The following is a 22,741-nucleotide window of genomic DNA, read 5'->3' as shown; positions in this document are numbered from 1 at the left end:
AAGAGGGTTGTTTACAAACAACTGTCAGAAAACACAAAAAAGACGAAGGCTTCTCCAAAATAACTAAATATACCTTAATTTTAATTTTATCATAAGTATACAGTGTCAGTAGGCTGTTTAACAAATTAAAATCCTATTCTCGAGTGGTATTTTAACTGGTAAGTGTCGCTTTTTGTCCTTACAGTTTGGTGTTTATCCGCTGTCTGGTATTAAAGTATCTTTTGAATAAATTTGAGTGTTGTCTAATGGCTCCTTTAAGAAGTTATTTAATTTAACACGTAGCTGAGAGCTCATTTGGCTAATTGCTCACAACATGCTAGTTCCTTCCTTAGTTTTACACGAAGTAAACGTCTTACTAGTTTTACTTTCTCATCAGACGTTGAAAGAGAGTTCATGTGACCTGACTTCTCCCACTAGTCAAGACTGAAAGAGTTAATAAAAGGTAATATCATGATTTTCGGTGAAACGTTTCGATTCCACACATTCTCGCTGTTCTTGGGAAATTATACATTCATAACATCGAAAGTGTTTTTACAACATGTCTGATACTTTTTTCGACTTGCATTATTGAGATCGGCTTCTGTTAACCACGAAAACCGCCCTAACTGACGTCACCGTAGCTGTAACATTTCACGTTTTTCTGCGTGCACAGGTATTGGACACTTTAGTACTGTAACCATATCCCTATTTAAATAAATACTTTACTAAAATCATATACTTTTGAACCATATTTAATAATTAAAGGTCGAGGAGGAAGACATGGCTTCAACTGACTTCTTAAATTACCTTAAAAAATAACTTGGAAAAACTGTAACATGAAAGCATCACAAACCCATTGCTCTCCTGTGCTGCCTTATTCAGGAACTACATCCTGTCTGGAGTGTGTTAGAGCTTGAAGGCTGAAACAATTAAATGTTTTGTAAGCCCCAAATTTTGTCATTATTTGTCATCTGTTTTATGTTTTGTTTTTGTTTTTGTTTTTTTTCTTGAATACATAACTGTACAAGTTGAGAATAATAATTTAGTTGAAAAACTGTGGACAATTAGCAATATCCCAATGTCAAACATTTGTGTTTGAGGATCAGTATAATTGTCTACTTATTATTATTTTAAGTTAAACAAAACTTTACATGGAAAAAATAATTAGTCAACACCCAGTGTATTATACAAATCTACATTACAGTAATTGATTGCTGCAGCCTGTTATTAACAGTTTGAATGTTGTTTTATTGTTAGTCTACAAAAACCTAAAAAAAAGAAAGGTCCTAAAAACAAGATTGTGTATTCCAATTTTTGTTCGGTAAAGGAACTTCAACCTAATTAATTAATCAGTGAAAGCATTGAATTTCCCTTTGGGATTAATAAAGTATTTTTCATTCATTCATTCATTCATTCATTCATTATACTGACAATATCACATAACTTCTACTTAATTTTGACTCAGACATGTTTGCAAATACATGAAGGAGACAGTTTTAGAGATGTGGGGAGACTTACATGTGTCACAGGGTGTATTAATTTAATTTGCGTATTTATTAAAATCACACTTCTGATATTTACAGTGTTTGGGTGCAGTGAGATAAAGCTGAGCAAGTGCAGTGTCTAAGTTACACAGAGGTGTTGGCTGTGGGCACTCAACAGGACACATGGTAGAGGAAGGCAACAAGCTAACTCTGCGGCGCCTGGAGGCACCAATCCACAAGTTCATTAAAGTAGCTCTACCCACGGACCTGGAGAGGCTGCAGAAGCACCATAATAACATACAGAAGGTGATGGCTGAAATATGTCTGGACACAGGATCACATCCAAACTGTTACTTACATAGCTCAAATGTATAAGTGATACTTTTTCTTTATATTTACAGTATCAACATGGCCAGCAATGGGACCGCCTTCATCAGGAGCATATTAATGCCAGCAGAACTGTTCAGGTATAACATGATTTTTTTTTTACTAACCTTAAGTAGTCCTATTGAGACATCCAGTCTTATTTATAAGAGAGACTTGTTTACCCAACCTAACATGCATGTCTTTAAATGGTGGAAGGAAGATAGTAGAAATGAGATTTATGGCTCTTTGAAGGGAGCCGGATCTTGAGGAGTCATTCCTTTCAAAGAGCCTGAACATTTTGGATAGAAAAGTATTTGTTTTCAGACAATACTTTTGGTTCATAGATTCACATAAATGGAGCATGTTGGACATCAATCTCCCAAGATGGCACACGTGTGTCACGTGAAGGCAACATGGATAATCTGTATATAAACAGCTCGCAGCTGTGACTTGGTTCCCATCGATTATTTAAAAGAACGATTTAAACGAATCGATTAATTCATGAACGTCACATCTCTGGAAGCCCAGATTACCCAGCGAGAACCCATGCATACATGCAAACTCCACACAGAAAGTCCACTGTTCATGCCCTTCCCAGCCAAGGCTCAAACGAGCAACCTTCTTGCTGTGAGTCTGCAGTGCTAACCACCACTCCACCGTGCAGCCCGATAATACTCTTTAAAATTAGAAAAAAAAACCCTCATGTTTGTGTATTTAGTTAAGAGGATGCAGCTCACCGCCGCTTTAAATTCCCTAAACATTCATGTCTTTGAAACTGCTTCGTATATTTTTTTTGTCTCAAATTCTCTGGATCTTGTGACTTCCTAAATCTGGACCTTGACATTTCCTCAGTTGTGGCAATCATGTTTTTTCTATTTTGAAGATCAAAGAACAGTGTCAGAACAGCAACTGTTGTCTTTATCCAGTTAAGAGCAGTCTGATAACTGTCTTCTGTTTTGGAGTCCGTTTAAGCTAAAACAAACAGAAGTCTGTTGAACCATACCAGACAACAATGACTAAATTGGAAATATTTTTTGTTTTTGTCTGAAATTAATCAACAGAATAATGGGAAAATAAGTATTTGGGGGAAAAAAACTTATTACAGTGTCAAACCACTTGGTAATTCCAAAGTTTTCAACCACACTTTGTGCCCTCCATTATCTGCTGGTATTTGTTCAGTTGTCATGGAGATGTTTTACCAACTCAGAGAATATTCTTAAGACAGCAGTTATAATGTTCTCCTTAGAAAACAGTCTATATACATACATATATATACATCTAAACACAAAAAAGACATGTTTCATTTTTCAAATTACAGCCTCATCTCCCTAATTGAAAACAGCAAATTTGCAAATACACTCATTTTAAATTCAATGCCAGCAACACATAAAAAATTAAATGGGGTAATGATTGGCTGGACAAGTTGTGTGACTGCACAGTAATCTGCAAATCGGATTATGGTGCTTCAAGAAAGAACCTATTTATTTCAGCATGATGATGACAAACGTCATTCTTCACATATTACAACTGTGCAGCTCTGTAAGTAAATGTTTTTCCGTGTAAACTAAAGGAAATTTTCCCCTCAGCTCTAAATGTTTACACAGTTCTGCTTAAAGGAGAAGTGATGCAGCATAATGGTAAAAAACAAACAAAAAAAAAAAAAAACAACCCCATACCATATTTTTTAAACCTCTTACTGACATCAAATTCAGAGCAGATATTGTGGAAAAACTATAAAAAATTCCAACTTCAGCATTTGATGTCATTTTGTAATTTCTTGACATTTGACATCGCAGTGTTTTTATTTACAAGTTACAATGAAAATGGAAATGAATATTTCTTACCGATTTCTTTTTAATAAATAGAAAAACCAAGAAAAGGAAGGAGCTTCAACTGAACTCAGATGTACCATCTCTTGTGTGTGTGTGTTAAGTACTTGCACGCTTGTTCACATGGTTGGTGTGAAATGCCTTGGGGGATGATGTTGCCTGGAAGCCTCTGTGTCTCTGAAGGTGAAATAACTCCAAACAGGCCCACACCTATCCTCTCACCATTACCCCACAAACCCCAGGGGTGCACACAGAGTGCTTTCCCATGTCTTCGTGGCGTTAATCCAGAATAGGGGTTTGTTGCGTATGCGTTAGATTTGAGTAAATGTGTGTGCATGTGTGCTTATGTTCCACAGACAAACTGGTAGGTAGGTAGGTATATAGATAACTCATAGATGCACCTTTTTCTGTCTTGAGTAAATTTTAAAATTATAACTCTTTCTTTTTATATTCATAGCTGCTTACCCATCTGTCCTCTGACAGAAGTACAGGCCGCTGTCTATCACCCTGTTTACTGATTGGCATATATAGCATCAGGGGAGGCCCCAATAGAATGACACACAGATCTAGTTGCCCCAGCCTAACCACACCAGTTACAGCAAACTTTCTGAGACAGAAAAGAGTATGAACTATTTTATTATAAAAGTCTACTGTTGTGTATGTGTTTAATTAGTCTCTGTGTATTTGAGAAACATAACATCACAGTTGATTTCCTGGCTGACAGGTGCTTGACCTGACTGTTTCTGTATTAATCAGTATTGTTTTCAGTTTTATGTATGTGAGGACGTGTGTGTGTGGGCGTATGTTTATTCACGTGTTGTAATTAGCAGAATGTGTTATCGGCAGCATGTTGACCTCTTGAGCCCGGGTCGCTGAGCTGTGGCCTGGAGGGCTGATGGCTGAGATGTAATCCTCCTGTCACCCTCAGGGCACTTCTTATGTTCCACAGCCTCATATTTAAATCTTATTAAGCTCCCATCAACCTACACTCACCTGCCTCACATCGCTTGAATGGTGTGCTAGAATAAATCTGTCGGTATGAGTGTTTTTTCCAACTGGGACAAAAGGCTGAGTGAGGAAGAACTATTGTTATAAAATTAAAACTAATTTTTTTTTCTTTCCTGCTTTGAATTGTTTACCTGTATTCAGAATTTGTTGCAATAGTAGCACATTTTGCAGTCTCACATTCTTTGGTGACATCTGTGTGTAACCACAGGTTTCCTTGTCTCTCTTCCTGTTCATTTATTCCCCCATCAAGCATCTCAGTACTTTTCAAATATTTATTTAGTTTTTATGTATTTTTTTAAGTACCCCAAGTTCCTTTGTTCACATAGAAAAATCTGCTTGTCCTTCTGCAGCAGCTTAGAGCTAACATCAGAGAGATGGAGAAGCTGTGCAGTCGGGTCCGTGCCGAAGACGCTGCAGCTTTGGAAGCACTTGTCAAGCCAGTCAGGGACAGAGCTTTAGCTGCTGCTCAAGACTTCCTGCGTTTGCACTCCAACCCTGTGCCTCAGCCCACCTCTGCACCACCACCTGCCACACAGCCATCCAGCTGTGCATCTCGTAGTTGCCATAGTGTTGATGACTTGGACGAGGAAGCATTGTCTGGGAGGCAAACTCAGCTCCAGCTTCCAGAAATTCCAGCTGATCAGAGTGCAGCTGAGTCATGGGATAACCTGGAAGAGGTATGTTTGTTTTAGCCTAACATGTTGCCTGGCAATCATACTCTAATTTGTATTATTCAGAATGTTTTATTTCTTGTCTAGACTTTTTAGTATGTATATGTAAGGCAAGGCAGTTTATTTGTGTAGCACATTTCATGTACAGGACAATTCAAAGTGCTTTACATAAAACAAAAGCATTACAGATATTAAGAAATAGTAAAAGGCAGCAACAAATAGTAGAACGTCCCACATGTTCTATGTTCTTATTAATTCCCCCAAACATAAGTAATCTGTGAGCCATATAAGCAGCTCAGGACATGAAATAATTATGGGTTTGAATTTATTTAATGTAAATTCCACAATACAGTGCAGGAAAGGTCCTACCTGTTTTACACTTTGAACATAAAGTGTCCTTATTTTGTTGATCTCTATCAAATAATGTGATGTATATACACGACAGTGCTGACAAATAACTAGTTGACATGTCTGGATATGTTTATGTCCAATCATAGGTTAAAACAAGGCCAAGTTATTGTTTCAGTTTGCATCTTAACATTTTAACCAGCAGAGGCACCTTCCAGCAGTCTTTGGATGGTGCCTAGACTTTGTCTTTCACAATTGTACTTTTTTTTTTTAATTAATTTATTTTTTAAAACCTGATTGGTGCAAACCAGTCCTTCAAAACAGTCCTGGAGCTGCATGTATACAAAGGAGGAGCTTCCATCCTTGCTTTGTACTAAGGATTATTATGGTCGCATGCATTCAGTCTCATTAGATAAGCCAGTCCTAATTGCTGGTAATGTTGAACATTTGCAGCTGTAGATTTTTTAGATAAAGCAACTTAATAACGCACTTTCTTTTTCCCCCTCTCAGGACCTGAAGGAGCTCAGTGGTTTGGTGACAGAGTTCTCTCTACTTGTCCATGTGAGTACACTCAACTCTGCTGGCTACTACAGTCACATTTCAGCACTGTATGCATTTCTTGATTTATGTGTGCACAGCCAGCCTTGAGAATGAACACAATGAGGCTGCTCGCCTATAGCGTTTCCAGGAAGTAGTGTGTATTTGACCGATGTGTGCTTGTGTTGCCTGGTAAGGCTCCTCTGAGACGAGGGTACACAGATCAGCTCAGGAGTACTGCTGGGGCCTCAGAGGCCCTCCGCTGAGCCAAGAGGAGAGATTGAGGAGTAGATGAGAGCTAGGTAGGCAGGGAGGATTTGGGGAGGGCAGCAGGTTGTCACAGAGGCAGGAAGAGGAGGGAAATGAGGGATACAATAGAGCAGGTGGAGAACAGACGGTTCAGATTATCACCCTATCCTCAGGGATAGAGAGAGAGGAGCAAGGAGGCTGGGTAAAGGAGAGATTAACAGTGAAAGAGCGAGTAAAGATGTAGTTGATGTGAAAAAAAAAACAGACAAAGGTGTTGGGGAGGGGGGTAGAAAGAGCATAGACATGTTATGGTGTCTCAAGGGTGAGAGACGCCGTTAGGGGAGTAATATTCCAACGCTCAGCCACAGTGGAAATACTGAGTGTGTTGTTGTGTCTTTGTGTCTGTACATGCATCATGTTAGCTGCTGATGTCTTATTTTTGCTTAACTGTGTCTTTTATTGTGTGTCTCTCAGGCCTCTTCGCTAAAGCTAAAACTTACATGCAGTATTAAATTATCTGCTAAATGAACAAATATAATGATAACAGCAATTTTCTATAAGAGTAGTAGATGGAGCTTAGCCTGTGGAATAATAGTTGCTGAATTTTCTAAATCACTAGTAACTGAATGAACTCAGTAATTAAATTATGGATACATGTTGGTAAATTCTATTATGGATACAATGATTTTTAGACTTGTTTTAAAAAGCATTTAAATTTAGAAATGCAAATAAATATTGCATTTAAATTAATTTGTCTTTTTGTGTGGCATTTTTGTCAGCATTTTGCCTTCACTTGGCAAGCAAAATTGCCAAATATTTTACTGTTTTATCTCAGTTTTATCATCAACCAAATATCTTTAACTGTGTTCTGGCAATGCCTGTGCTAAATTACAAGTCATAAAAACAATCAGAAGATTGAGTTATAGTAAAAAAAAAAAAAAAAAAAACTTTTGCTATAATGTCTGGATCTTCTGCAACTTTTAAGTCGCAATAAATAACTGGAAAATGAAAGCGAGACTAGGCAACTTCTAGTAAATCTGAAGGAGGTGAATAACTGCTGTCTTCTGCATGGACAGGTGTTAGATCTTTGAAATCAACGTGAAATAAATGGAAATTATTGACATGAGTATGCACAAGTAAAAAAAGAAGAGCCTTAAAACTGTAAAGTGACTTAAAGCTCAGAGTGAGCAGGTGAAAGAGAGGGAGAGGTGGTTAAGAGGAGGAAGCAGAGAAAATGCTCTGCTTGTTGTTTGGTCACTGTGTCCATCCAACCCTCACATGGAGAGAGACAGCTGCCACTCTGAATATTTCATGAGATCTACACAATGCCACACAGTGACACACACATGTACACACACACACATTGTATGAATAACCCTCAGAAAAATTGGTAAAAACCTTGAATTTACCTACAACCGCCACACTCACAACACCTGTGTTAACTTGTCCCATAGAAATGATTTGAGACAGATAAAAATGAATAAATAAAAATAATGACACCCAACAGGTGTTTCCTCTTTTTAATACATGTGTGTGTATGTCCGTGATTGCTTGAATATGAGTGTGTGTCTACCCTCCATGCTTCAGTCCCAGCAGGAGAAGATTGACAGCATAGAAGACAACGTCAACACAGCCGCAGCCAACGTGGAGGAGGGGACCAAGAGCCTGGGGAAGGTGTGTATATGTGTGTGTGTTTATGTCCTGATGATCTGATGCGTGTGTGGTGTTTAGGAGATGGGGAGATCGATGGCACTTTGCCTCCCAGCCATTCCGCAGCGTTTGTCCCTATTGATCTGTTCGAATACGGAGGAAAGCTGCAATTAAGGAAATAGAGAGAGGAGAGGGAAAGTGAAGGGGAGGAGGGGGGTGTGATAGAGAGGTCGGATAAGAGGGTTGACATGAGAGGGTCCACATATCTGTGAGTGTGTATGGGATTGAGAAGAGGTTTAAATGACTAATAGTTTTAGTTTTTTTTTTTTTTTTTTTTTTTTAGGAGTTGCATTTTTAGTTTAGTATGTTCATTGTTCTGCTCTGAGTTTAAGTTGGACAATCAATCACTGCCCTTCACACTTATTACACACTGCAATACACACAGCCTGCAATACGCAGAATGAATTTTATTTCTGGTTTGTATGTTTTGTTTTGTCTTTTTTTAGCTTTTTTTCCCCTCCCTGAACGAAAGTAATCGAGGTTTGAAGTGATCAAACTGTAATCTGAGAATGTAACTGAGATTTGAGCCACTTCACAAGTACAGTGGCCATAACATAAAGAAAAAAAGTTGTGGTCAAATAATCAAATAATTGTCATGTGTTTGTTTTTCTCAACTATTTTCTCTGATGGAAAATTAGTCTGATCAATAAAAAAAAATGAGAAAGATTTCATGAGAAATAATTGATCACCTCATTGAATGTTGCTGCTGCAAGAAACTTTGGAAATGTTCTTATTTTTCCCTTCATAGCAGGTGGTTCAGTGTGTTCTCTGTAAAAGTGAAAGAAGGGAAGCACTGAAGCATTTAGGGAATTCTACCACTTTTATTCTACCAGTTTTCTATAAACATCTTCCGTTGCAGAGACACAGTTTGCATCTATGATCTGCTTTTCAGATGTCAAAACAGTCACATGACATTGTAGTGCACACTAAAACTGATTTTCAGCATATATATTATCTTAAAATGTTCTTTTTATAACCAGCGACATCCAGTTTGCTGAAATATGTGACAGAAATGTAAATACCTCTGTTTTGTTTTTGTTTTGTTTTTTTGCAATTCTAAATTTATACTTCTTTTGATGAGGAGCTTAGAAATTTGTGGTCATGCTTATTGAACCAAAAAGAAAGACTAGCTTTGGCCATAAACATCTGCAGGTCTTATTTAGTATGTTATTTTGGTTGTGATTCAGGGCCGATTAAAAGCTAACCTGTAACAGCAAAAAAAAAAAAAAAAATCTAGGCTCAGGTGGTAAAGAAAGTCATCAAATGACTGGAAGGTTGGCAGTTCAAATCCCACTCCCCCAGTCATCCGTTGTTGTGTCCTTGGGCACTTCACCCTCCTTGCCTCCAGTGTTTTGGTGGTGGTCAGAGAGGCCATTGGCACACACTGACTGCCATGTTTCCGTCAGTCTCGTCAATCTGCCCCAGGGCACATGTAGCTTACCATCACTAGGTATGAATAAGGAATGGATGAATAATGGATTTGAGTGCCATCCACATTAAAGCGCAATATACGTAAATCTAATCTAATCTACTATTATTATTATTACAAATACAACAAAAACTATGTGACTAGATTCTAATAATGTATAGAAAATATCTTTTAATTATGTAATGTTGCCAGGTCAGATTTTTAACTATTATTTAGTACTTTAAGCTTAATGTTTAATAATAAAACTTTCTGTTTTATTAGTTTATTTAACTTAAATTTACCCAAATTGGAAGGCAAACAGAATGGCCACCTTGTAAGGTCGCTGGTGGATATAATGGGCTGCACGTTTGATGAAGGGGTGAGGAATGATAAAGCAGATGAGAAGGGTGTCAGATGTTTTAACGTGTTTGAAAGCTTGTAATCTGTTATCAGGTCAAACAGCATTATACACACACACACACACACACACATACAACACTTTCATTTTCTCCATCCTCCACAACCTCTATACCCAGACTCCTTTTAACTCAGCTCAGATGAAATTAAAATTCCCACAACTGCCACAGGGGTGGGGACAAGCTATGCTAGCTTTTGAACTAGATTAATTTAATGGTGAAGTGTTAATCAAGTGAGTGTTCGTGTGTGTTTGTGCATGAGTGTGTGTGAGGATGGTCAGAGAATCAGTCATTAATTGCCATCAGCAAAGAGCACCTACTACTCTGATGATAACCACTGTAATAACACACAGGCCACATCTCTCTGATTTCTCCTAAATGAAGATAATGAAAATGCTTTGATGCGGCTGTGGAAGCGTCCGTTTACATATACACATGCAGGCTTGTTTGTGTCATTTTTGCTTCCACCTTCTGTGGGTTGATGTGTGATCATGAAAGGATAGACACGCAAACTCTATCGCAGACTGTCTTGAAGCCACAAAGTGCTCATGCCTCCAAAGGTGTGTGTGCATGTTAAATTAAACTGGAACTTATCTCTTCTTTCTGTCTCTTCAGGCGGTGGGATACAAGTTGGCGGTGTTGCCAGTTGCTGGGGCGCTGCTGGGCGGTGCATTAGGAGGTCCACTTGGCCTTCTGGCTGGTTTCAAAGCTGCAGGGGTGGCTGCTGCTCTGGGAGGGGGCGCCCTGGGTTTTGCAGGTGGTAACCTGGTCCAGAAACATCGCAGAGCTCAAGTGGATCAGCAGATGAAACAACTGACCGCACCGCCAGCAGAAGAACCAGAGGAAAGCAAAAACAAATGATCCGAAGGCTCCCATGTGGACTGACCAACCAAAAGCACAAACTACACCTGAGTCTAAGAGGCTCAAAAGACAATGTCCCTGAGCATTGCTGTCACACTGTGGACAACAGCTGTGTAATAATTGCCTTATTTAAGTCTGTCTTTTTTTTAGGTGTGAATGGTGTGTCTGTGGAAACGGTCGTTAACGCTAAAGTTTTTAAGTTTGTAATTGGTCAGAGTGAAATGACTGTGAGCACACCTCACCAGGTCAGTTCATCTGACCTGAACATTGTCAGATCTTAGCACTAACAAGTCACACGGTCTGTGTTCCTTACTTGTCTTCTCAAATTATTCTTCACCTACAGGGTTTTCAGGTTCACGAGTGGCCATGCATCAGTAATCTTGTATCCAGAAATGAATGTGAACAGCTGTTAACAATTTATTGTAAATTACAATGATGTTGCTTAAATGTTTAAAGAAATTATTCTTATATTTATGCAATAATAAAAGTGCCAATATCCAGATCATTTTATGGACTGGAATATGTAAAGTTGTCATGTACTGATTGTACTGCTGCTGCCAAATAAAATGTTTCAAAAACAACATTGTTCATTGAGTTAACAGTAAATGATGGTCATGATTAAATTAGGAGACACTCAACACACATCAGACAAAAAATATGTAAAATGGTTTTTAATTTAATTTATCATTTTTTTGCTTTTATTCTCCTCTGCAATGACTGATTAAGAAATGGCATCACACTCTCTGATCTGTATGTGGGCTACGTTGCTATTCAGGTTATCGGTTGGCCTCTATGGTAGGGTAGGGCACAAAATACAAATGGGTCCCCATACGTAGAGTCTTAATTCCACTTATGGATTCTCAGGAATCAAGACTTGTACCAAAACCTCAAATACGTACAAAGAGACAAAAACCAGTTTTAAGAAAACTTGTATAAAATTAGTCTTAATTCCACCTTTAACTGCTTGGGTTTTCTCTCTTTGCCTTTTAAAACACATTAAAAGCTGCAGTCTTTTTCTAACCCAGCATAACAAACTTAACATGAAAACAAAAACAGCCATTACAAGGACAAATGATGATGTTTACGTACATCATTCAGAAGCATTTTGTATTCTATTTTGATTGCTCAGAGGTCATATGGAGAATTATTGACATTTTTGCATTTTACTTGTGTGGACTGATCAACAGTGTAAGGCTCTTTGATTTAAAATTAAAAACAAATTGATCTTGAGTCAAAAACTATGTTTTTTTTTTTATTTATATATATTAGACGTACTTATGTAACCATCAATTCTACCCCGTTATCGTTTAGTTGCTATGGACGATTGGGGAGCGAAGCTGTAGCCTATCCCAGATGACATGGATGACATTTAACAGGAGGCATCCTGGATAAGACAGAAAACAATCACAGGATTTATCCTACATGCATTTGACCTGCTCTACTACCAAAAACCCTCTCAGGGCTTGCAGGACAGAGATGTCCACACAGCATGATGCTGCCACCACCAGGCTTCAGGGTTGGGAATGCAGGTCATAGATGTTGGGCTGTGCTTGGGCGATACCACATGAAAAAGACTAGTATGAGAGCCAAAAGCTCTAAACTTCATCACTTAGGCATTCTTCTGTTATTGGTAAAGAAAAACTGACTAATCACATGAACTGTGGCACAGTACTGAAAATAGTAAAACATGAAAAGAACTGAGGAAGCAGTGTGAGACGTCAGACCTGTCCCAGGGAGAAAAGAGGTGCATCTCAATAGGTCGCAGTAGCTCAGTCTCTTTATCTTCCGTCAAGATTCAATTAAACATATTAGTCCTACCAGAAGTTTCTTTATTCCTTCTGTGTGAGTGAAGATATGGAAGTAAAGCTACTTCAGGCGGGCATACTTTAACTTGTGCTATACAAATGAATTAGATTTGAGTTGGTCATATTGAGATGCAGCCATGAGGTCAGTGAGACTAAACAAGCATTGTCTGTCAGGATGAACCAGACTAACCAGACAAGAACTGTAAAACTGGAGTGAGGACACTGCTCTGTTTGTTCTTCTGACAAAAAGCAGGATTATGAAAAAGAAAATGGAATAAAATAAAGAAAACTGCATTTAATTTAGACCAACATTGTGATTCCAATGTAGCACAAACATATTTACAACCTCCACAAAAATAAAAGTAACTTTTTTTTATGCCCCCAACCCCTTGCTTTTTCTTCTTTATGCTCCTTCCACTCAATTCAAAATAAAAATTATGAAAGTTATGAAAATATAAGTTTTTTTTTCTCCCCCCCAAGATGGTTGTATCATGAACTGCACTCTCTTCTGCATCATGGTCTTCTTTTTCTAATCCATTTTTGTCTTCATTCTCCTCCTCCTCCGTCCTAATCTTTAATCTTGATTTCTTCAGTAAGGGTGTCGGGTGTTACTGTTCTGTCCCGCTGGCCTGTCCCAACCCTAACCCCCTCCCTGACCCCGGGGCGTGGCATTGAGTCACAGGATCACTGAAAGGCTGTTTAGGTCACAGCTCATCACGGTCCCTTCTGAGTATGGTGTAGCGAGTCTCACTGGGTGCCAGCTTCTGGAAAGAGCTCTCTGGTGGACTGCTCGCTACTTCTCCGCCCGTCTCCTCCTGAGGGGACAAATTCAAAACAAATGGTTAAATTTCAAAAAACAAAAACAACTTGTACTGATTTCACAGGGTGAGCCGATACTGCTGACTTACCTGTCCAGGCGTGCTGTCTGTGGGATCAGGACCATGGTGGAACTCTCTGTGAAGCTTCCCGGAGTGAAGATCCAAAACAAACTGCCTCAGTTTGCCAGGAACACTAGAAGGAAAAAAACATAAGCAAAACACTCAAAACACTCAAAACAGCAAAACAGATGTAGAGGACATTAGTCCCTGCAGACCTGCCCTGAAGCCGCATAAATCTAAATCAACTTTGTCCTCAGTTGTTGTCATATACAGGCAGCGCTGGTGCCCAGTCACAAAGCAGCACATAAGAAAACAAACCCATGTATATCTACATATAACATACCCTGTGTTAATGCAATTACAAGCTGTGTGCCACATGAAGCAGTGATGTGATGTAATTAGGTTGTGGAGGCCCAGTCAGTCCTCCGGGCTTCTGTCTATCTGATCAGACTCTAATTGTGGGGGGTGGCTGAGTGGTGGGAGGCAGAATAAATAAGATTAAATTAGATTAGACTGGATTAGTTTAGCACTTATTGCACGTGCCAAATCATGTCACATTAGCGCCAGTGTCCTGGCCCATTCATAAAGGACAGATTTTAGGAGGTGTGACATTTCTCTGGTTTTGAGTGCCCTGTGGATTAGGGTGCCTTTGTGTTCAGGACAAAATTGTCATTGTTTTGTGACGAGCCGATCTCATTAGGAAGAATTACACATACAATAAATGATAAATCATGTATGTCATTATCGGGGGGGAAAAAAATAGTTGAATACCCCGACTGATTAAACAATTATGACACGAAACAATTATGAGCCTGCATTTTTTCCTATTCTTCAAATTATCAAGTAACTTTTGCACAAAAATGCAGATGTGGTGGTGTAACTCTGTAACAAAGCGCGTATTTGTACTGATATTGTTTAAAATGACCAGAGTACTTACGTGAGGTCTTTGAAGTCAGGGAAGACATACATGTGTCTGAAGGAGTCTATGGCAATGACGGGACAATCAGCTGGAGTTTTCTGGATATGTAGCAGAGGATGGCGGAACTTATCGCAGTCTGCATGAAGGAAGTTTATGGACCCTGAGGAGGAGACACCAATATCATGACCACCACCTTTGTACAACTGGCTGTGTGGCTCAAGAAATTAAAACTCACATCCCTAGCATATACAAAATGCTACAAACACACAGGAACTTACCTTTCTCACTAATGAGTTGGCGAGCAACTTCATGTTGGAACCTTTCTAAGCTCTCCATGTCCTCTTTAACATGGAACAAAATGAGGAATGGGATTCCTTCTTCCGTCAGCTCCTGGAAATCACATGCACACACAAAGTGTTAAAACCAGATGGAGTCAGGGACTTCTGTGGCTCAGAATATGGACAACCCACAGACTCCATAACCACCAGACTGGTTCTCAGCTTAACCATTAACAACCATGCCTGCATATTTATCCATCTAAAATTACTGCCAGAATTGGTTAATGCATAAAAATCACAACAAACCTCTCCATTTTCAAAGGTGATCTCCCTAACTAGAGGCACACACTTGTCCTGCGCCCAAGCGTACGTCAGGTCAAAGTTGGTGAGTGAGCCGAGGTAGACCATGTCAGGAATGCTCTCACCAACAGGCTTGTAGATTACATTGTCGCCACTAAAACGCTCAGGCTCTGATACAGCACTGTAAGAGCAAAGGTCAAGGACACAAATACGAATGAAGATTAATGCTATAAAAATAATTACAAACAGAAAAAGTGTGAGAATTTAAAGATGATGTCATGTCTCACCCAAAAGCAGCTAAGAACGTGCAGTCATCTCGTAGGATGTTTGAAACTTTTTCATATGTGTGATAGTTATCGGAGTCCCTTTTTTCGAAGAATCCGATGATGTTTCTCTTGCTTCGCTGTTGCATAAGAGCATGAAACGAGTGCTTTCTTCAACAACGTGGAACTTTGTAATGTTATTAGACAGAAAAGGTGTATTTGCCACTTACATCAAGAGTATTAACCTCCTCCATTGAGTGTATCTCTTTGACTGGGTCGACCTGCTGCTGGCGAATGAAGTCAGCGATTGCTGTCACTGACCTCTGACCTCTGTACTCCCTTTTCATCATCATCCCATTGCGGAACAACTTCAGTGTTGGATACTTGGTGATACGGTAGCGCTGAGCTATGTCCGCTGCACACAGAGGCAGAGGAGGAGGTAAGCAAAGAAGAACAAATCAATTGATGAAGAGCAAGACGAGTAAAAACACATGGGGATGGGTGGATGAGGAGCAGAGCAGTGACACAGACGTTAAACCAGAGTCTGAAAACACTACCCTCAGTCAGCTCTAAGCTTTGATCTCCCACATGAAAGCAGCCCCCCACCAAGAGTAAATATTCTCTGTGCACACATTGTATGAGTGTGTGTGTGTGTGTGTGGCAGGTGTCAATCTCCCTGTGGGGTGTCTCTAAGCCTGCAGTCTTCACAGGAAGCAGCAGTTTTGTCATTAGTCTTCAAACAGTTTGCAGGTCATCAATAATTCTCTTTAATTTGCTTTATCTCAAAAGGCTGAAGCCGGCGGTTTATGTGTCTGTGCTTTGGTGTGACGGACATCTTCGTGTGCATATGTGCATCACATACAGTAAAGGATTAAATATGGCATGTTGTCAGGTGACATATACTGATTCAACTAGTAATAAAATATTTATTTAAAATTCATCATTTAATAAAGGTATGAAGACAACCATTCTTTGCATTCCAGCCTAAAACGGCTGATTTCGACTTGTATAATAGATCAAATAAATGTTTTATTTTAAACTAGACCTTCTAAATGTTGATGTTGTAATGACAAACACACTTTGACAGATTTCTTTGAACTAATTTTTCTCCATCATATGTGTAATTGTGTTATGTATAAAATAAAAAATCTGGTACAACTTTTCTTTCATATTGGGTTTTGTGAAATCAACACAGTCAAAATTATATTAATTCAGCTTCTGCATCTACTCATGCAGGATACTTTTATAATGTAAATACTTTTATCAGGCCCAATCTGCAAGAGTCCACCAGGTTTCTCTCTCCAGTTAACGGCGTGTAGCCCAAATATTTGTGACTGCTTGAACTGAGCTTACTGACTATGTATGCATTTGGATCAACCTTTAATCCAACTGTTTTGAGGAGAGACTTGAGAGAATAGATGTTGTCCACACCACTTCAATGTACTGTAGATCAGTTACATGCCCATGCATGGAAAGCTTTGGTGCAGTTGACCCAAAAGTTAGTAAGAAAGGAACAATGGAAGCCAAACATGTTTATTAAGCATGAGAATTAAACATAAATAATTTTTGCCATTAATTCAGAGATTCTGAAAGTTTAAAGTATCTTAAATTATCAAGGTGTTTTAACTTTACATTACATGAATGATTAGCTTCTATGTGTCAACAAAAAAAGTATCGTTTATAGCACTTACTAGACTGACTACCACATATTACTATGTAATAATCCAAAGATCGCTAACAGATCTATAAAAGAGGAGCACGGAGATCTATGAGACAATGACTGAAGATGCCAAAATAAGCAGTTAAATCAAAACGATCCATCAGTTAAAGTTTAGTTTGACTCAGGACACCAAACTCCAGCTCTCAGCCACTGATGTATGAGGTTTTGTAAGCCAGACCAGCAAACAGCTGGTGCTCCTCTAACACTGGTTTTCCCAACCAAAGTTGTCGTGGCTGTCATAACGCAAATAACACAGCGCTTGTGTTTGCAAGAACATGCAAACACAAGTGGCTGCTCTGACACAAAACTAACCCTAAAGACATATTAAAACAAGTTGTATTAAAGGATAATCAGGCTAACATTGAACTGAGCTTTAAACTTGTCTAAAAACTGATCTTAATAATGCATTACGTAACTTTCCGAACCTAAAACTGCATTCTGGATTAGCTTAATGGCACAGTGACATCCACTATGTGCATTTCTGAAGCTGGAGCTGCCTAGTGGAGTCATGCCCAGTGGCATAAAAAGCAGAATACGTTTTCTTCCAGGATGCCGCCTGACGCTGCAGCCGAGTTTCGCTTTACGCACCACGTCACACGCTAGCAAATGGATATCAACAAACCGGTCGTTTTTATTGTGCTGGCTGATTCATCAAGAAACGCAAGACATTATCGGAGGAAGAAAGGAAAAGAAAGACAGAAAAGGACAGAGCAAGAAATTAGACACGAGTCAAGATAAAGCTGTCCTTCACTGGCTGGAGAGATCTCACAGTCCAGGTAGGATGCAAGATGGATGCCGCATTAGCCGTCGATAGTGGGCGTGTCACAGAAAAATTTGTAAAAGTTCTGTAGTGCGTCTTTAACCTCATTAATCATATGATGGCTGCATTTGGAAGTCAAATCCATACCCAGATGTATGATTAACAAAGACGCATACTCTAGGAAGTCTCTAAGTTATGTTCTTAATAATAAAATGCAAAAAACTAATTACATAATACTCACAATGCTGGTCACAGTCGACGCGAGCAAACACCACCTGCTTGGTATCAGGAAACTCCTCTCTCACTACGTTTGATGCTTCCTCAAAAATTGGATGAAGCATCTGACTGAACCTACACCTGTAGAAAGTTTATGGGTGTAAAATTACATCAGGGGGCTTTACAGATTTTAAACCATTATGACCTAAAACTTTATAATAAAAAAAAACAACAACAAAAAAAGAAAAAAACAAACAAAAAAAACCGCTTAGGTGTTGAAATTGATGCAATGCACATGATTCCTAAGGCTTGAATGGTACAAGCATGCATATGCTTCATCAGATAGTAGTGAGTTAAATAAATTATGCAGATTTTCTGTATTCGTCCAGACTTCATTTTGTTGTATTAGACTAGGCTATAGAGGTATTTTGGGCTACAATAGAACCATTATCTACTTATTAACTTATTCAGACTTCATTTAACATATGCCTGCTCTTTTTTAAAGGCATAAAAATAACCAAATTCCTTTAAAAAGTCAATAAGCCAATAATTAAAAAAACAAACAAAAAAGAAACAAAAAACAAAGAGTGATTTAACCCCTCAGATATTGTATTTCAAGCTTTTGGTTTCTTCAGAGGCTGAGAAAAATAAATGTTTTAAAGATTATTTGGAAGCTTTTTTTAAATGAAGCCTTAGTTTGTAACAGAGTAAGAAATGCTCTAAAGTCAATGGAATGATAACAGTGTGTACATTATGTAAAATAAACCAATAAACTCTAGCTGAGATTATTAAATTATATTTGTTGAACCATGTGACATGTTCAACAAATGTTTAAATCAAGAGCAAAACTCCATTTAAATTTGACTGACATTAATACACAAATCCAAAGATAGTCAAGAAAAAAATGGGGGAAGGGAAGGTAAAGAAAAAAAAACAACACTTACCAGTCAGCATAAAAATTCACTAATGCCACCCCAGCATTGTCTGCAAGAAAAAAAAAGTTAAATAAATGTAAACCTTTATACGTCAATGAAAATAAGTATGTTTAGCTGGCAATACCAAGCTGCTAACAGACCATATCTGATACTGCGTGGGAAACAACTTCTTTTTTGCTTACTAATATGTATGGACAGTAAGAAAAAATAGATAATGCTTTGATCCTCCACCTCAAAAGACAGATGGGTTATTTTCACTTATCCCAAAATTTAACTTAAATGTGTGAAGTTGATTGACACACAGAAAAATACCCTTCTTTTCTTGCCTTCTCGCCTTAGGCCAGATGATCAGAGGTAAAAGAAAATGCAATGGTTATCCTTTTCCAGTCTTACACAAAGCTAACCCTCTGGATATTATATGTATACATAATACAGACATGACAGAGAAATCAGTCTTCATATCTAAATTAAATTTCTAAAAATGTCAAGCTGCTAATCTTGGCACTTCTTAAAAGTAAAGTCTGATGCCTTACTTAGGACATCATCAATGTTGCCTGAGTCCAGACTGGTTATCTCTGCTTGTCCTGGAGTACAGAGGCCCATCACCTACAAACACACAAGATTAAAACACATTAGCAATCTAAACATGAAGCATGCAGATGCTGGTTAAGTAAATCTTACATGTGACTCAAGTGAATGCCTGATCTCAAAGTGTAAATAACTGTACTCACCCCTTATGACCCATAACATTTCAATGAAGTGCTTAGTTAGCACATTCCTTAAATGTACATTATAATGAAAACCAACAAAGGTGTACTTTCATGCAACATCTTCCTCCAACTCCCTTGATGTGGCCCAGTAAACTGAAGGCATGTTAGTTCTCCATTGTTCCACATTTCTGCTTCTAGGTCTGTCCAGGCTTTTCTCACACTGCTCCTGGTACTCGACTAAATATACTATAAACTGAGAGCACTCAGAAAGCACAGACCTCTGCCAAAGCCATTGTATTTTTTGCCAAGGATTGTGGGCATTATTTTTTAGTTAGAAGCTCTAATGCCAAAATTATCCTCATCGCCCCATAGTAAATAATCCTTAAAAAAATGTATGGATCCAGGCGGTGATCTGGACCACCCCAAAAATCTAATCACTTATTCCTTATTCAATTTCTGAGATTTCCTGAAAATTTCATCAAGTCCATCAATATTTTTTTTAGTTATGTTGCTAATAGACAGAATACATGACCACAATACATGACCGTTAGAGGTAATGCTTCTATTTCCTGCATTCTGAAACACATACTCTCCAAAAAAAAAAAGAAAAAAATTGGGACCACTATATGTGTGTGCATGAGCAAAACAGGACAGGGTGTCATAAAATGTCATTAGTCTTAAAATAGCACAGTTGACTTATATTTCTTGTCTGGTCCAGAGTGTTTTTAAAGAGGTTATGTGTACTCCAACTCCTTGATTAAATGTCCAAACACAAACCACTTTAATTAGTTCTTTGAAGGTGTGTTAGCACACTGAAAGTTAGACATACAAGTTTTTTTCCTGAGAGCTAAATCTACATTTTCCAAAGTAGATCTGCTGACTTTAGCAGATGAACGCTTCAAAAACTAAGAGACACCCTGAGGCTTCATTCTGACTGACTGACAGATCTTAATTACAACCCTACTTTTAAAAAAAATAAGCATCCTATTTTTGTTTAAACAAACATCCTCTTTTTGTATTACATTTCCTTTAAAATCTTATTATTAGAAAAATAGTTTTGCATCTTCTACATGTCTAATTCTACATTCCAAAGATAACAGGATTACCAAGAAATCCAGTGACAAACCTTGACAGGGCCTCAAAGATAAAATATACAATTACGAATATTAGTTCAATACATAGTTGTTTGTTGCCGTAACATGACTGTAAATCCATTATAATTTTTGTGGTAAACCAGTCAACACATTAAATAAATAAAAAAATCCTTCATAAATTAGTTAAACTACACTGTGGTTGTAATCATGTAGTACCAACTAGGAATGTTTGGTTCTCAGTTATAATTGCAACCTTGCATAAAATGTTCTGTGTCAAAGAGATCAGCAAGGAGATAATTTTGGGGTCATAATGACAGCTGCTGAAGAGTAAAACGGGATAGAATATCACTGCAAACTGCAAACTCAGATAAACTATCATTTAAAAAGCTTTTTAGGCCAAACATCATTACAGAACAACAATTTATACTTTGTTTCAAATCTTTCCCTCTTTTTTAAACATTCTTACTCAAGGCTTTAAGTGCAATTCCATGGTTTTCTGAATCATAAAAATACGTCTTATCACAGCCAGTGCAGCCAAAGTGACTGTAAGGATACGAGGCTTTAAAACTATGCTTGAGAGGTCTATTTATTTCCTCTGATCTGTGATGATCGAAGATCCTCTTCAAACAGGATATGAGTCTGTTTTAGTAGCAAATTAATATGCGTCGAAGGAGGACCAAAAAGAGACAGCCAGAGCTGGTTGAATGTTTGCACACACACAGGTCTATGGTTTCATCTGTTACGAGCCATTCCGTCATTTACTTGCTGCAGCTATTTTAGCCATTACTATTATGCTACTTCTATATTACTGTCAATTATGGTCTGATTTAATCCTGACATCAATAGCCACATAAAATATAATAAATTAATTAATTAAATTAAATTAAATATGCCAAAAATGTGAACTGCCTTAGGGGCAGTAGCAAACTGTTGCTACTGTTAAATGCCAATCATCACTATATAGACCAATGTTTCAAAGCTCAGTCACAATGCCCCAAAATTATGTAGTAAGATATACTGCAGATTGGTTAAAAAGAAGAAGAAGAAGAAAACCACAATAACGGTGGTTAAATCCATGAAAACACAACTTTCCAACAGAAGTTTTCACTTAGGCCACTGTGTCTAGTTCCGGGTTGTCAGCCAATAAGAATGAGCCACAACAGAGGAATTCACCAACCGGTGTACACCATTCAGAAAGACATAGACAAACCAAGAGTACGGCAATAACTTTCTGCATCGCTACAACAAATGTTACGCCTGTATACATACAACAGAGATCAAACACTTATATAAACTTAATGATTTCATTAATCAAGCTGCGGATTAGCAATGATCTCACTGTTGTTAATTGATGGTAGCGCTTGATGCTAACTGGATGCATTTTCCCCTCCTCATTAAAAGTTACCAATAGGTCAACTTTAAGTGAATTCAGAAATAATCATAATAACACACATCTCCTTTGTATATGATCCATTGTTGATAGCTATTAAACTAAAGCAAATGATGAGTCCACAGGACTACCGGCTAAGTTGGCACAGCAGCTGGATAACTTACAACCAGGTGTTGTGGGAGTTGTCGGATGAAACGCATTCCAAAGGCCATCCCAGTTAACCTGCAAAAAATCTGAATCCCCCTCAACAAATTACTTGGTGCGCGAGTCATCTTAGCGACTTTAAAAGCCATGTCTCATGTCAACAGACCTTCAGTTAGCTAATAGCTATCCAGCGGTAGCAATCACTTAGCTAACATTAGCTTGATCAGGTAGCAGAGGGCAACGAGCAGTAAACGCACAGTCCAAGCCTGAGATAAAGATGCTTACCAGCAGTATAACCGTGACGAAGCGGATATCGAGAGAAGGGGATATTGCTAACAGTTTCATTGTATGGTACAGTTTTTAAGAAGGTGGTGTTCAGTCTTCCCAGTCAGTCTTGACGCCGCTCGTCTTTGCAGCAGGAAATAAACGGCGAGCCGATGTCACAGTGACCACGGAAACATGA

The 22,741-nt window shown here is 38.3% G+C and overlaps 2 protein-coding genes across 3 annotated transcripts; one reads left to right on the top strand and one right to left on the bottom strand.

The window, feature by feature from the left end:
- Positions 1-11,447, top strand: stx17 (syntaxin 17). 2 transcript variants are annotated; one of them, XM_041987543.1, is made up of 8 exons: positions 1-158; positions 377-442; positions 1,563-1,769; positions 1,865-1,930; positions 5,017-5,343; positions 6,196-6,246; positions 8,059-8,145; positions 10,621-11,447. In XM_041987543.1, the coding sequence occupies exons 3-8, from the start codon at positions 1,647-1,649 to the stop codon at positions 10,864-10,866; spliced, it is 900 nt and encodes a 299-aa protein (XP_041843477.1). In that variant the 5' UTR covers positions 1-158; positions 377-442; positions 1,563-1,646; the 3' UTR covers positions 10,867-11,447. The 2 variants fall into 2 exon arrangements, with proteins under 2 accessions (XP_041843477.1, XP_041843476.1); XM_041987542.1 differs by lacking the exon at positions 377-442.
- Positions 11,448-12,041: 594 nt separating this feature from the next.
- erp44 (endoplasmic reticulum protein 44) lies at positions 12,042-22,712 on the bottom strand. The gene is made up of 11 exons (XM_041987541.1): positions 22,564-22,712; positions 19,474-19,546; positions 18,950-18,989; positions 18,031-18,146; positions 15,540-15,724; positions 15,334-15,449; positions 15,053-15,227; positions 14,747-14,858; positions 14,487-14,628; positions 13,580-13,682; positions 12,042-13,486 (listed from the first exon to the last, which is right to left on the bottom strand). The coding sequence occupies exons 1-11, from the start codon at positions 22,621-22,623 to the stop codon at positions 13,376-13,378; spliced, it is 1,233 nt and encodes a 410-aa protein (XP_041843475.1). The 5' UTR covers positions 22,624-22,712; the 3' UTR covers positions 12,042-13,375.
- Positions 22,713-22,741: the final 29 nt, after the last annotated feature.

The sequence above is a fragment of the Melanotaenia boesemani genome, chromosome 6, assembly GCF_017639745.1.
Source record: "Melanotaenia boesemani isolate fMelBoe1 chromosome 6, fMelBoe1.pri, whole genome shotgun sequence".
Taxonomy (NCBI): Eukaryota; Metazoa; Chordata; class Actinopteri; order Atheriniformes; family Melanotaeniidae; genus Melanotaenia; species Melanotaenia boesemani.
The sequence above is the reverse complement of the archived record's forward strand: the minus strand, read 5'-3'. Positions and strand labels throughout refer to the sequence as shown.